We start from the raw sequence: 16,428 nt of genomic DNA, 5'->3' as shown, positions 1-16,428 counted from the left end.
CACACGATGGGCTTCTTTCAGTTTCCCTCAACCAAATCTACTCACATGACTTTGGTCGGACGGAGGCTATAGTAGAAGGTACTCACCACACAGCCACGCCTATTTTTTTACACATACACACACACGCACACACACACACACACACACACACACACACACACACACACACACACACACACACACACACACACACACACACATTCCGATTACAAAAGTAGCAAAGGACATTTTGTAGAATTGCGGTTCAAAACCTGGTACTGTGGCAAAAACAATTGTTTCCTCAGATGTTAAAAAAATCCCTCAAAACAAAAAGAAGACAAAAAGAAAACAAAAAAAACAAACAAACAAACAAACCAAAAACTATTTTAAAGTTTAAAATTTTGAAGCAAAATGCATAAAAAAAAAATCTTTCGCTTTCGCTGTTTTATTAATCACTTTTGTGTCGAACAAAATTTTGAGTATGATTAGGATTTTCGAAAGGCTTAAGTGCCTGAAAATCTGCGGTGCACCTAGATATCTTTGTAGCTCACCAATGCACTGTGGCACACCTTTTCAGAACTATTGTTCTAGAATATATAAAAATACTTAGGCATTCCATATTAAGAATCTGAAATTTTTCCCCCTTCTGAATACAGTCGCTTTAATCGTTCATATTTTTTACTAATGGTACTTATTTTATTAGTCTGAATATCTTTATGGTATGTATTTTTAAGATCCTGGCTAGATGAACAATAAAGTTGATTTCAATGATTAGAATGCAAACATGAACTATATACGATGACGACGACAATGACATTAATAACCTCAAAATGTAATAATAATAATAATAATAATAATAATAATAATAATAATAATAATAATAAAATAATAATATTCAGAAGAAGAAGAAGAAGAGCAACAATAAAAGATTCTATCATGAATCCGTCGAACGATTTTTACATGCACACATAAGTACACACATACATATATGTACATGCATGTACATACAAACACGTTTGTGCATTTGTGGACAAGTAATCCGTTAAATAAATATGTATATTTAAATCTACTTTCGATATATATCCAGTGCATTGCATAAATGTAAAACACAAAAATACACGTATCTTTATATAAACACATTCACTCATACGTGCATACATCCACACCTATATTCAAGAGTCAATCAACTCAAAATTACACAATCATATTTATAAACACATATTTTAATATATATATATATATATATATATATATATATATATATATATATATATATAGCCATACATACAAACACACAAACAACAGGTATATATATATTTACTCATACAAACGTATATAAACACACTAATACACACACACACAGTCAAACACACACAGTCACACACACACGCACACACGCACATTTGCATACACATTTGCATACACATTTGCATACACCTAGCTTAATGTCTACATGATAATTACATTTTAGGTATTATAAGACAGTTTTAGATACCTGCATTTATTACTAACAGTCCACTCACACTTCTTGGCTATATATTCAATTAAGTTTTTGTATCGACATTATATGAAAGTTTTCTCTTTCTTCCAGTTCGGCGACGTCCTCGACCATCGATTGAGGTGGTGTCTTTTATCAACTTGATGTCGGCACCAGTACTCTTTAATATACTAGCCAATGCTGATATATAATGAATTGCTAATCGGAGAGTAGCTATCTTTGATAGCTTTTGATGTTCACTTAGATTCGACTTAGGAACAACACGTCGAAGATCATCGAAGGCGTCGTTAAGCATATGCATTCGGGTTCGTTCCCGTTCCGTGGCTCCCTCACGACTGCTGTCAGTAGACTTGGACATTTGTCTAATACGCGTTCTTCCTGGTCGATGGAAAATCGATAAACTGTTGTATTTGGAAGGACTATGGCAAACTTCTACTGGAAACGATGTTGCTGATAAATCAATCTCAGCATTTTGAAGAGATGTGTGATGTTGCAAATTATATGTGTATTGGCCTTGGTGATGTAGTTCGGTCAATGGCGTTACGTGAGATTGTTGTTGTTGCTGCTGCTGTGGTTGATGATGATGATGATGATGGTCACGTTGGTGGTGACTATGATGTTGATGAGTATTTTGCTGCAATGATGTTTGTTGCTGCTGCTGTATTTGCAAATCATTAGGTTCAGTGAGTGTCGTATAATATCCAGTTGTAGCATATTGCGAAGACACTGCATTGTCAAATATACTCCAGGGTAAATTTCTGTTAGTTTGGGCATTTGGTCCTTCATTCAGCGAATTGTATGACCCAGACGGGGTAGAATCAATTGATGTATCTCGTAGGTGATAAACTGGATTTGCATCTATAGATTGAGAATGCATTGTTTGGTACGGATCCCTATCTTCTTGGTATAAACCAATAGGGTAAGCTGTTTCAAAATCCATCATTTCGATGTTGTTGTAGAAAGTTATGTACGTACGTATGTATGTATGTATGTATGTATGTATGTATGTATGTATGTAGTTATATGAATGGTCAACAGGATTTTTTGTAATTGTTTCACATTTCTGCAACACGAATTATGTATGTATGTATGTATGTGTGTGTGTGTGTGTGTGTGTGTGAGTGTGTGTGCGTGCGTGTGTGGGTGTGTGTGTGTGTGTGTGTGTGTGTGTGTGTGTGTGTGTGTGTGTGTGTGTTATGTTGTGGGGTGTAAGCTCGGGATTGAAAATACTATGAAATGTTATACATATACGCATAAACTTGCTATTATTATTAAAGACACTTCAGAGTAAATTTGCATTTACTTGGCTAGTGTTATAAATTATGTTGTTATTTAACTCCAGTTCAGCTCTGATGACGCTAGCCTATGATCCGTTCTAGGCGTGATCATTCCATCTTTTTTCTTCTCAGACATAGTCTATCTCCACTAGAGATAAATGTAGATATTGGAGAACTTTTATATAATTTGAATGTACATATAGAAAGACGGATATCTGGAAGTTATACTTAATGTAGATGGATTATGATTTTTTTACGTATTTTTCTCTGATTTGAAGCATAAAAATAAATTTTACATTGGCAAGGAGATTCTGGTTTTCTTTTTGTAATCCAGCTTTTGATCTTTAAGTGAAATTTAACTTACGTTTATAATCTTGATGATAAAATTCCATTTACGCATGTTCATTGTCTACGGCATTGATATAATTTTTCTTTTAAATTTATTTTTCATTGTTTCTTCTTCTGAATTCTTAAAATTATTCTTTGGTACCCTCGGTTTGCTTTATTTTCTTCGCGTCTTTTATTCGTTTTCATATTGCTGTGGAGATTTTTTTTCAAATGAGAAATAGAATCCCATGGTATAGTTTTCTCGTTGACGTAATCATTGTAACGATATAAAAGGAGTAAATAAGTATTTGTGAAAGCGTGGCAAAGAGGGTAGATGTGGGCGTGTATGGGTGCGTGCGCGCGCATATGTTTTCTTTTGTGTGTGTGTGTGTGTGTGTTCGTGTGTTCGTGTGTGTGTGTGTGTGTGTGTGTGTGTGTGTGTGTGTGTGTGTGTTCGTGTGTCTATATGTGTGAAAAAAGAAATATATAAAGTGAATCTTGAAGAAGAAAATGAAAAAAATAATAACAAAAATATACATTAAAGATCACTGAAATGGCTGATGTAGCCTAATGGAAGACTAAAAATTTAAAAACTGCTCATTAATTTCTGTGTGAAAGTTAGGTAAGGATTCCATCCGATGCTTTAACGGCATGACGAAAAAAAAAAGAAAGGGGGAAAAAAGAAACGTTACTGGATGATTTGGTGAAAGAACTTCACGTGATACCAATAGTATTTCGGTATTCTAATAATTAAACTCTCGGCACTAAGGTCAGATTATTTTTTATTATCTTTATATTTTTAGGGTTTGAGAAATACAGATTTTTATCATCATCATCATCGTCGTCGTCATCGTCGTCGTCGTCATCATCATCATCATCATCATCATCATCATCATCATCATCATCATCATCATCATCATCATTATTGTTGTTGTTGCTGTTGTTGTTATTATCATGCTTGTTATATTTCTTGAAATAATGGAACGTCCCCTTTAAACATTAAAAAGAAAGAAATCAATAACACCAACGTATTTGCGGGTTTTATAACATACGGATCCAATGAAATGTCTTTTTGCACAGTTGCTTTCTCTTTCTTTCTTTTTCTGTCTATCTGTCTGTTACTGTCTCTGTAGAGAAAGGGGGAAGGAAGGCTGAGACAAGAGACAAAAGGGCAAGGGTAGTAGGCGGAGTAGATGAAGATGAGAAATACTGTCACGGCAGTTAAGTAGGTAAAAGAGAAGGGAAGGTGATACATGGAGGGGAGCAAACAAAAAGTAAAAGAAAAAGAAAAGAGAGGAAATAAAGTAAGAAAAGTAGAAGAAAACGTGAAGAAAGGCGAGGAGGACGGAAGGAAGCGGGAAATATAGAAATGGCGGAAGAGGGAAGAGGAAAATAAGGGATGGTGATGACCCAGGACAGTGAAAGGGGGGGGGGCGTGTAACTGATTGATAGAAAACGAGAAAAGATAGTGGTGTGTGTATGACCAGTAGTGCATCTATGAATATGTTTCGGTGTGAACGAGTAAATGTGCCTCTCTCTCTCTCTCTCTCTCTCTCTCTCTCTCTCTGTGTGTGCGTGTTCGAGGGCGTATGTGTGTGTGTGTGATTGTACCCATGTATGTAATTTCAGGCGGCACACAGAAAGAAAATGTGTATATGTCAATATATGTGTGTGTGTGTGTGTGTGTGTGTGTGTGTGTGTATATGTGTGTGAGTATATACTTTTCTTTTATACTTTTATTTGTTTCAGTCATTTGACTGCGGCCATGCTGGAGCACCGCCTTTAGTCGAACAAATCGACCCCGGGACTTATTCTTCGTAAGCCTAGTACTTATTCTATCGGTTCCTTTCGCCGAACCGCTATGCTACGGTGACGTAAATACACCAGCATCGGTTGTCAAGCGATGGAGGGCGGGACAAATACAGAAAGACAGACAGACAGACACACACACACACACACACACATATACGACGGGCTTCTTTCAATTTCCGTCTACCAAACCCACTCACAAGGCTTTGATCGGCTCGAGGCTACAGTAGAAGACACTTGCCCAAGATGCCACGCAGTGGGACTGAACCCAGAGCCACGTGGTTGGTAAGCAAGATATGTATATATATATATATGTATTATGTGTATGTATGTATGTATATATGTATATATGCATGTGTGCGTGTATATGTCTGTATGTATGTATATATATATACATACACACACGCACACATACATACATACATGCATACATACATACATACATACATACATACATACATACATACATACATATGTATATATATGCATGACTGATCTAATCTGTGCGTGTGTATAAGTATGTGCGTATACTGATTTCAGTAAGTAAATAAATGTCAAGAATTAAAAACTGATAAGTGATGGGAGAAATAGAGAAAATAGTTTCGTTGACTTGTATAGACGAAATTGGGATAACCATCTACAATTCCCTGGATAGACCATGGAATACTTGTGAAATTTCTTCAGAAATGCCAAATAAGCAAATGTGCTAAGGATGTGAAAATGAGGCAATAATAGAAAGAGAAGAAAGGTATTTTAAAGTTAGAAGTGAAAATCGGTATGAAAAGAAACTCCATTAAAATCCATTTCTTTTTGTCTGAGAAGATTTTCAATTGCTCACACAATAAAATATATCTTCTAAAAAAAATACCCTCAGAGTATTATTGGAGGTGATTTTATGAACAACACAAAGGACATTCAATTGTTTTAATTCAGTAAACTAAGCCAAATAGTAAGATGTTATTGTTATTTGTTTTATTGACAAGACGTGGTATGACTGTTGTGCTGACAAAATTGTGAATGCCTGTATATACGACATGATAAGTTAGGTTTTTGATGTTAGCAAGACAGAAAAATCTGGAGTATTTTCAGATTAGGACATGTCGGGGTCATTGAGTGAATAAATATGCTTGAGATAATGACAGATTTTAGCGAGGTAGGTTATATGTACGTGATTAGCGGAATAGTGTATAATTTTGATATCGACAAGTTAGGGTATGGATAAAGGACAGAGTATAACTGTAACATTGAATATAAATGGAATATTGACAGAATGTTTTCTTCTAAGGTAGTATGATTTGAGGCTAATTTGGCAGTAGGTCGAGCAAACTAATAAAAGTTCCCCATCGACTTGTGATAAGTGGACAGCTGTAGTTTTGAGAATATAGGACATGTTAAAGTATTGAAAAGATACAGAATTACATGCATAAGCATATGATAACGTATGGCTGATGTATGTTTTGAAATGTGACTGGATATCGTATATTGAGATGTTGATAAAACAGGGTACTGAAATATTGAGTATATGCAGTGTTTTGAAAATTTTAGGTATATCTAGAGTTATACTTCTGCATAGAAGTTTCAGTTCTATCTGGGATTGTTTTGGTATTGAAAGATTTCGGTATGCCTGGCATAAATAAAATAAAATATTCAACTATTTTTTGTGATGAATTCCACATTCTTATTTACATTTACGCAGATTCAGATAATTGATCCTAGCATGCAGTAAACGAAATATAGTCCCTTGAACAAACTTCTAAGAGATAGGGCACTGCACTGTTTCCCAGAGAAAGGCAAAGTGAAATTTACATGTAGTGGTATAAAGTGTTAAACTAGATTTTGTAAATCCTTAAAACTTGATGCTAAAATTTTCTAAACTGGAAAAATAAAAAGTTCTGAAGTTCGATATTTACCATGATCATTATCAATGACAGTTAAGTGAAAACATCTTCACTTTAAGTAGAAATTGGAAACGGTCGTGATCACCAAAAACTTGCAACTACACTGCTATGCTTACCACATTAAGTTTAAGCGACACTAAGGAAGGTACAAAAGAACGCTTTTGTTTTGTCTAGGTTCATGGGAGGAATTAAACTTAGCATGGCAAGGCAGTTGAAAATGAAGTATGCTGATGTGCATCTCGCCATATTGGTAACTTCAGCATACAGATTGTTGATAGCTACCCAGTTTCTCAACAGTACTTTATAAGAAGCGCTGTGAAGTTGGGGGGCATAAGGTGTAAGTTTCAATTTTGAATTGAACAGTTTTCTGAATGTTGTCTAAATTTTGAAGTCTGTTAAGAAGTTCACACTGTCTGATCCCTTTCTTTTATAATGTGAGTAACGTTCACATCATAAAACAATTCAGTGTTAAGAGCGTATATAAACGAGTTAGTATATAGACAAATTAGGAAAAGCTTTGTAATTTCATATAGTTACGTTTAGAGTTTAAATATCGCTGGTATTAACTTTGTATTTTATCGTTTCAAAATCATAATCTTTCAGCTCACTCGCTCTTATCAAATATATTGTTTCTACTTTTAATAATCTGACTTCAGTTCAATCGACTAAACCCATTGTTTGAAAATTAGCGGTTTCCCTTAAAAATAAATAACTATTTACAGAATATAAAGGGAGTAAAAATAGTAAAGCGAAATTTATTGTAATTAATAAATCAGAGAAAGGACGTTCGTGCACATGAACTTTTCAGGCTCTCCCTGGTTTATAGTTGATATTTAATTTGAATTTCTCTCAGCCAACTTTTAGAGATTTAAGTTGGAAGTGAAGCAGATAACAAGATGCGATGCTTTTTTTGACAAGTAATACTAATTATTATTTGAAGAGTGTTGTTGAGAATTAAACAAAGTTTACAATCTGGAGAGAGGAAGAGAACATCTAAGCTGAGTCTTTACTTTTTGCATGTGCCACGGTACTAGGAAACGACACCCATATCATAGTTATAGTTAGAGATACATTAGATTTGACGAAGTAGAATCGACCCCGAGATGTCATGATTATGAAACGAACTATTAAATACTTGAATAGACCTGCGCCCACATAATCACACACACAAATACACACACACACACACACACACATACACACACACACACACACACACATTTATTTATACATTTACACGCACACACATACATGCATACACACATAATCGCAACTACGTGGTCTCAAATTAAGTCCATCTGCGACCTTGGGTAAATGACTTTTACTATGGCCACAGGCCAACAACTGCATCCGGAGAGGAATTGCCCGACAGAAACTATATGGAAGCACTTTGTGTTTATGTGCGCGCGTATGTGTGTGCCAGTGTGTAATATTTTATGTCTGTCTCTGTCTCTGTCTGTCTCTGTCTCTGTCTGTCTCTGCCTGTCTGTCTCTGTCTCTGTCTCTGTCTCTCTTTCTCTTTCTCTCTCTCTCTCTCTCTCTCTCTCTCTCTCTCTCTCTCTCTATCTATCTATCTATCTATCTATCTATCTATCTGTCTATTTATCTAGTGTCTTTTCTTTCATATATTGTGTTTAATTCCACCTGCTTCAAGTATTCCCAGGTATTTATAGCGGGACTGAGGTTGAATTGCTTTTATTATCTCACCACTTGGCATTCATACACCTTCTGTCTTGACAAGCTTTCATCGTCTCATCACCATCGTAGTACATTTTGAGAGCTCAGCCTCCATGTTAATATCATTCGAGAAAATCCGCACAGACTGGACTAGGCTGTTCAGTTTTGCTTCAGCTTTTGTGAATCGTTTCAAGTCGTCCATGAATAGCATATGGTTCAGTTTTCCCTTATCTCTTCCCAGATCATATCCTAATTTTGTTTTTTGTAGTATTTCATTCAAGGGGATCATTCCCAGCGCAAAGATCAGTGGAGACACACTGTCCCCCCTGGATGATTCTTCTGTTAATACTCCTAATACTTGTACTCTCAATTCCGTTCTCCAACATTTCATACTGTTCCATGTTAGGCTTCACATGTTTTCTGCTACTCCATACATTTCTATTGTTCTTATTATCCAGGAATGTGGTATTATATCGTATATTATTATTATTATTGTAAGAACAGAAATAAATTTATTTCTCAAACGCGTAATAAGGCTATAAATAGCGTGATCAGGATAAATTATCCATTTATTGCAGAAAAATACGCTACTGGCCAGCCATGAGACTCGAACTCACATCTCTGTGATTACGCGTCATTTATTTCTGTTCTTACAATACATCTCATACTTTGTTTGTTTACTTTCATCGTAAAGTTGAATTTAACGTTAGCGTCTTATGAAGCTAAATTTATAAGTTCTAGAATTGCAGAAAGATTCGTTGCTGGGCAGTTTAGTTTAATGGTAAAACACTTGACACGTAATCACAGAGATGTGAATTCGAGACTCATGGCTGGCTAGTAGCGTAATTTTCTGGAATAACTGGATAATTTATCCTGATCACTATTTATAGCATTATCACGCGTTTGAGAAATAAATTTATTTCTGTTCTTACAATATATCTCAACGCTTCTAAAAAAAAGAACAAACTTTGTTTGTTTACTTTCATCGTAAAGTATTATTATTACTTTTAATCTACATCTTTGTTACAGTCACTTTCCGAGACACACCCGGCGTCCTGGGAAGGATAAGAGATGTTACAATATGACTGAAAGCTTGGGGAGGGGAGGTAGTGAAATATCTTCGTGTAATAATATTATTATTATTATTGTTGTTGTTGTTGTTGTTGATTTTGTTGTTGCTGCCTTGCACAGATTCTAACGCTGGAGATGTACTACAGTGTCAGCTGTTCACTACCAGTGAACTAAGGTAACACCTCTTATTTTTCGAGCACCTTCCGGAGTATTCGAGCGGTTCCAAGCAGTGCTGTTTTCTGCAAGTGCTCCACCCTTATTGCAGCCCTTCTTTGTTCTACGTACTTCTCGAGATTTTTGCTCACTGTTCCCAGGGTTCCGACAATTATTAGTACTACTGCTACATTTGTCATCGACCACAACTGCTTAAATACTAACCTATCATGTCTCTCGACTTTTCTTTCTTCCTTTTCGCATAACTTGTTGTCAGCTGGGCATGCTATGTCTATGATCCAGCATAGTTTTAATTGAGAAAGAAAACAAACTATGCTGGATCATATCCGGCTTCCTGTTCTCAATCTCATGGTCACACTGAATCATAAAATCCCATAGGATTTTTGCATTTCTATTTTCGAAAAAGCCTTCAGGTTTGTGGTCGTACCAATTTTTTGCTCTGTTAAGTCCATACTTGTTGCAAAGTGTCCTATGGACAAGCCTGGCTATATTGTCGTGGCGTCTCTTATATTCCTTCTGGGCTAGTGGCGTACATTGGCTGGTAATATGCCATACGGTTTCACCGTTTTGTCCACAGATTCTGCACTTATCACTTTCTGATGTGTTGTCTATTCTGTATTTTATGTAGTTTGATCTTAGTGCTTGCTCTTGGGCATCACAGATTAGAGCCTCCGTTTCCGGTTTTAAATCACTTTTAGTCATCCGCAGCCATCTTTTTTCTTTGTCTGCCTTATCTTCAACATCCCTATGAAATTGACCATGCATTCTTTTCTTTATCCACCTATTTTCAGTTTCATTCGTTTTCAATTTCTTATATAGTGCTTTATCTTTGCAATCTTTCATCCTACATGAGTCTGACACTCTACTTCTAATATTAGCGGTTCTGTGACATTTTTTACATACCATGTTATGTTGTTTTCTTCTGCTCTAATGCTGTGTTCGCATCCAATAAGTCCTCTTCCCCCTCTTTTTCTTGGTACATACAAGTCCGTCTGTTTCACTTTTTGGGTGGAGTGACCCATATCTAGTTAGCAAATTCCTTGTCTTTCTGTCTAAGCTGTTTAGTTCGTCTGCTGTCCATGCGATTACCCCTGTTCCATATCTAAGGAGTGAAACCTCCCGGGTGTTGATAGCTTCGATCTTATTCCGTCTGTTTAATTTCGACTTAAGGATCAGTCTCAGTCTGCGTAAGTACTCCACCTTAAATTTTCCTGTCATTTCTTTCTCCTTTAATTTATCCATTTCCAGAATCCTTAAGTACTTATAGCCCGTCTCTCGTATCTGCTTCATAACCTGCCGCGACGGTATCGTTAGTCCGTCCATACATTTGATTTTGCCTCTCTTCAATACTAACACACCACACTTACTCAGTCCGAATTCCATTCTGATATCAGCACTGAAGGTATACACCGTACCAACAAGGGAACTGACTTGGGGTCATCTTTACCATAAAGTTTGAGGTCATCCATGAATAACAAGTGGTCAACTTTTTGTTGGCGGTTTTTGAATACATACCCAGCTTTTGCTTTACTCAGAATCAGTCTCAGTGGTATCAAGCACAGTACAAAGATCAGTGGGGACAGGCAGTCCCCTTGGAAGATGCCCCTCCTAATTTCTACTGTCCCTAAATTCCTTCCGTATGCTGTCAGGTCCGTCCTCCAATTCGCCTTACTTTTTCCAAGCAATCAACATTCGATGCAATCCCAAACAGGTTCATACACTCCATAATCCAAGAATGCGGGATCATATCGTACACCTTACGATAGTCGATCTATGATATGGCTAAGTTACTTTTCCCCTTCTTGCAGTCTCTGAGTACAGCTTTATCTATCAGGAGTTGATCCTTGGTACCTCTGCACTTATGCTTGCAACCCTTTTGCTAATGTGGCAGGACTCCATTTTTTTCTAGATGTTCGTACATGGACTCTGTGAGTATTCCAGTCAATAACTTCTACATAAGTGGAAAACAGTATATCGGCCTGTAATTGTCTACCGTATTGCCTTTTTCGATGTTTTTCAGGCGCAGCAGTCCTACCCAATGTCAACCACTCTGGTGTTACTTGGTCGGCATTTAACAAGGTGTTGAGTTGCGCAGCTATTCGTGCATGACATTCACCAAATCTTTTGATCCAATAGCCTTGAACTCCATCTGGTGCCGGGGCCTTCCAGTTGCTCATTTTTTTGCTGATTTCCTTCACTTCCCTAACTGAAATGACTGTGTTTTGGACAGACTACTGTTTGTTTCAGTTCTTGCAACCAATCAGCATCCTTCTTGTGCTCCTTGTCTTTGCACCAGATGTCACTCCAAAACCTTTGACTTTCAATGTTATCTGGTATCAACTTTTCATCTGTACATCCTCCATTTATTTCTTTATAGAATCTCTTCTGATCTATTCTGAATAACCTATTCTGGTGGTAACCCTTCATTCTTTGGTCGTATCTTACCATCTTTGCAACGAGGCGCTGTTTCAGTTCCTCCACTACTATTTTCAGTCCCTTTCTTTCAATATTATACTTCCTTTTCAGCGCCCTGTATTTTTGTTCGCTTTTAAGCTCCCCTTTCTCTTTTCGGTCAAACACAGAGATTTCCTTCGAGAGCATGTCTAACCATACCTGGATTCTTCTTTTCCACCATGGATCTTTTCTTTTGTCACTCCCATTATGTTTCTTTTTCTTGACATCGACACCCACATTTTCTGCTACTTGCTGCCTTGATCGAATTATTTGTTTCTGTGATGTTGTTTGTTCTGATGTATTTCAGAATTTCATTGACATTTTTCGTTTCTTGGTTCAATTTCCATCGATCAACCTTTTTTAAGGTTGCAAATAATGTCGCTATCGTTCTACTGTAGTCTTACATTTATTCTGTCGTAGATTGCCTTTTGTTCATGTCATGTCGCTATTAGCTTTATTGTCTTCTTTTAGATCATCTATATGTCTCTCATCAAGTAAGCTACCACTGCTCCTTTCCTGTGCTATGAGATTACTCTTATTAGTAAGAACTGTATTTTCATTCATATCTATGCTGCTATTGTCCACGACCCGTCTTTTGATAGCTTCGAGCTCTACTTCTGTGAACCAACAATTTTTTCTTATTGCTCTAGCTCGATCACATAGTCTCTGTTCCGTGAGTTGAAACAATCCCTTTTCTCTCCAATGATCATACATATATTGTCGGTAACCCCTAATTTGAGCGCCATTTTCATCTACCGGGTTGCTCAGGTAGTAACACTCCCTGACCACAGCACTAATTTGTGTGTTCCATCTACGCCGTGTGTGGTGGTCCCTTTCTGGATATCGACAGGCTGGAGCCGGACCAGAATCTCTGAGCCTACCGGGTGTAGCACTGTCACCATCATTGGCTTCAGTTTCATTACCACCATATTTTGCTTTTTCATTGTTACTCATATGAGATAGCGATTATCAGGTTGCGCAATTACCAGTGTTTTTATTGTGACACTATCACTAGATGCATCATTATGAGCCCATAAGGAGACTCCACCCGTTTCCTTTCATTATTATTATTATTATTATTATTATTATTATTATTATTATTATTATTATTATTATTTTTATTATTATTATTATTATTATTATCATCATCACTGATATCACTGGTATTATTGTTTTTATGTGTAGTAGTAGCAGTGGTTGCAACAACAGCAACAGTAGCAGGGGTAGGGGTAGTGGTAAGGGTAGTGGTAAGGGTAGTGGTAAGGGTAGTGGTAAGGGTAGTGGTTGGGCCTCAGATTCCTGTGCTATCATAATAGTAGTAGCTGTAGTATTATTGTAGTATTAGTAATATTTAGTATCAGCAGCTGCAGCATATTATCATTATAACATTTTTTTTTAATTATCACCATCACCACCACTACCATTGTAGTTGGCAGACAAACTCGTTGTATGCAATCCCAGTTTACACACGCAAATTCACAGGTAAAACATGTATTTAAAAAAAAAAAATCATGAATGGATGTTGTTTTCACAGCGATAATGCTCTTCTCAGTACATGAGTCGTTCCAGTTAGCACGATTTTTGCACTTCCTGTAGGGATGGTAAGCCTGGTATCATTTTCAAATAGGTTTCAGTACCTTTTTTTTATCATTCCTAGAGATCCTACAATAACTGGTATGGTAGTCGCCTTGAGGTGCCACATTTTTTCAATTTCTATTAGCAAGTCTTTATATTTACTGATCTTGTCAAATTCTTTCGCCGCTAAATTATGATCAGAGGGAATACTCATGTCAATTAATAAGCACGTCTTCTTTGTCTGATCTTTTATGATGATATCCGGTTTATTAGCTTTTATAGCCTTGTCAGTATGTACGGGGAAGTCTCAGAGAATCGATACATTTTCTCCTTCAGTCACAGCTTCAGGATGGTGTTTATACCATTTGTCAGCGGTTTTGATTTTATAATGTTGACATATTGTCCAGTGTAAATACTGACCAACTCTGTCATGTCTTGCTTTATATTCTACAGGTGCTAAGACTCTACACCCTGAGATTAGGTGGTCTATAGTTTCAATCGCATCGTTACAAAATCGGCATTTTGGGTCAGCTCCATTTTTTATCACATTGGCTTGGTAGTTCCGGGTTAATAAGCTTTGGTCTTGAGCAGCCAATATGAAACCTTCACTCTCTGCTTTTAGCCCTGAACTTCGTAACCACTGATGCGTGCGTTTCTGGTCGACATCAGCTTGTTTGCTACGAGCTACATACTTACCATGCAGAGGTTTCTGTTCCCATCTGCTAGCTAATTTTTCATGTGCTTTTGTCTTTGCAATTAATTTTCTTTTCTTTGCAGCAGCAGTTGGCGCATTTCCTTCAACCTGATCAAGTTGGTGGGTATCTAAGAGTTCGGTAGCGAATTTTTTGCTCTCTTTCAGAATAGAGTGAAGTTTTTTCGGTCTTTCATGTTTTTCAACAAGTTTCAGCATCGAATCATTGGTTGTTTCAAGGTATTTGGCCAGTCCGATTGTGGTGGTTTTGTACGTAAGTTCAAGCTGGATCAAGCCTCGACCTCCCTGAGCTCTGGGAAGGTAAAGACGATCCACTTTGGATGGTGCATCTTATTACAAGTCAGTAGCTTGCGGATTTTTCTATCAATTTTGACTATTTCACTGGTATTCCAGTTAAGCACATTGAAGCTATAAAGAACAACTGGGACTGCTAAGGAATTTATAGCTAACATCTTATTATAAGCATTCAGCTCAGACTTCAGAACTGCTCGAACTCTTCTATAACATTCCTTCCTAACCTTCTCTTTCATGCTTGCATGCTGGATACCAGAGCCTTCATTTATTCCTAGGTATTTATAGGTTTGTTCCTGTTCAAGTTCTTTTATTACTGTTTCGACATCTAATTCTATTGAACTTGACTTTACCAGTTTCCCTTTCTTAAAAGTGGCTTTGGCACACTTTTCAAGGCCAAACTCCATCCCGATATCATCACTGAATCCTTTCACAGTATGTAATAGTCCTTGAAGCTCTTCATCATCTTTGCCATATAGCTTTAAATCATCCATATAAAATAGATGGCTTATTTTCCTGTTGTCAATTTTGTAGCCATACTCTGTTCTATTCAGTTCACTTGAGAGTGGTATTAGTGCTCTGCAGAAAATTAGTGGTGAAAGCGAGTCACCTTGGAAAATGCCACAGTTTATGCTAATATTGTTTGAGTGCAATACTCCATTAGAATGATATAATTGCAGCTTCGTGTTCCATAGTGACATATCATACTTTAAAAAATCTGAAATCACAGGAGAAATTTTGAAAATGTCCAGCGATTTCAGAATCCACGAATGTGGTATGCTGTCAAAGGCTTTTTTATAATCAATCCATGAAGAGCTCAGATTTCTGCGCTTGTTATGGCAGTTCTCAAGGATCATGCGATTAATTAAGAGCTGATCTTTGCATCCGTATGAGCCTCGTCTGCATCCTTTTTGTTCAGTGGGAAAGAGGTTATTCTCTTCCATAAACGTATATGTTTTCTCCACTAGAATAGATGTCAAAATCTTATAGGTAGTAGACAAACATGTTATAGGCCGGTAGTTTTTTTGATCGCTGGTTTCGTTATTTTTCGGGACGAGGTAAGTAATACCATTTGCCATCCAATGGGGAGTTTTATCTGGGTCTTTCATAATACTATTAAATAGTATTACAAACATTTTTTGTGCGGACGAGAGTGATGAGAGCCAGAAATCTGGTACTCTATCAGTACCAGGGGATTTCTACTTATGAGCCTTCGTTAGTGCCCTCCTTAGGTCGGCGATTGAGATGTCTTCCCATACCTGTTCTTGTAGATTTTTGTAGGCATCTTGGGTGCGTTTGATCCAGTCTGCATTTTCATTGTATGGTTTCTCATCACTCCAGATCCCTTTCCAAAAGTTTTCAACTTCTTCCATTGGGGGTGGGTTTTCAATGGTTATTTTTTCTTTCCCTATTTCCCTGTAAAATGATTTGGCATTGGATTTGAACATCTTATTTTGCCTGTAGAATCTGATTCTTTCCTCAAATTTTTTTATTATTATTATTATTATTATTATTATTATTATTATTGTTATTATTATTATTATTATTATTATTATTATTATTATTATTATTAATGTGTTCATAATAATTAAAGAATTTTATATTAGAGTTGTATCCTGCTTCTTCTAATGCTTTATTATAATATGGGGCATGTTTATTAAACGTGTCATAATCTGAGAATAGCAT

The 16,428-nt window shown here is 36.6% G+C and overlaps 2 protein-coding genes across 3 annotated transcripts in view; one reads left to right on the top strand and one right to left on the bottom strand.

The window, feature by feature from the left end:
* Window positions 1–3,560, bottom strand: part of LOC106874647 (uncharacterized) — a 28,004-nt gene extending 24,444 nt beyond the window's left edge. The window contains exon 1 of one of the 2 annotated variants that reach the window (XM_052973205.2): window positions 1,475–3,560. In XM_052973205.2, coding sequence (XP_052829165.1) covers window positions 1,524–2,420 — 897 coding nt within the window. In that variant the 5' untranslated portion in view covers window positions 2,421–3,560 and the 3' untranslated portion in view covers window positions 1,475–1,523. The other variant, XM_089363611.1, reaches the window with a different exon arrangement.
* A 196-nt stretch (window positions 3,561–3,756) lies between these two features.
* Window positions 3,757–16,428, top strand: part of LOC149132447 (uncharacterized) — a 50,256-nt gene continuing 37,584 nt past the window's right edge. Inside the window, exon 1 of the mRNA XM_089363613.1 lies at window positions 3,757–3,850. The gene's annotated coding sequence lies outside the window, so the exon portion shown is untranslated. The remainder of the gene's footprint in view (window positions 3,851–16,428) is intronic.

The sequence above is a fragment of the Octopus bimaculoides genome, chromosome 15 (assembly GCF_046866305.1).
Source record: "Octopus bimaculoides isolate indiv1 chromosome 15, ASM4686630v1, whole genome shotgun sequence".
Classification (NCBI taxonomy): Eukaryota; Metazoa; Mollusca; class Cephalopoda; order Octopoda; family Octopodidae; genus Octopus; species Octopus bimaculoides.
The sequence above is the reverse complement of the archived record's forward strand: the minus strand, read 5'-3'. Positions and strand labels throughout refer to the sequence as shown.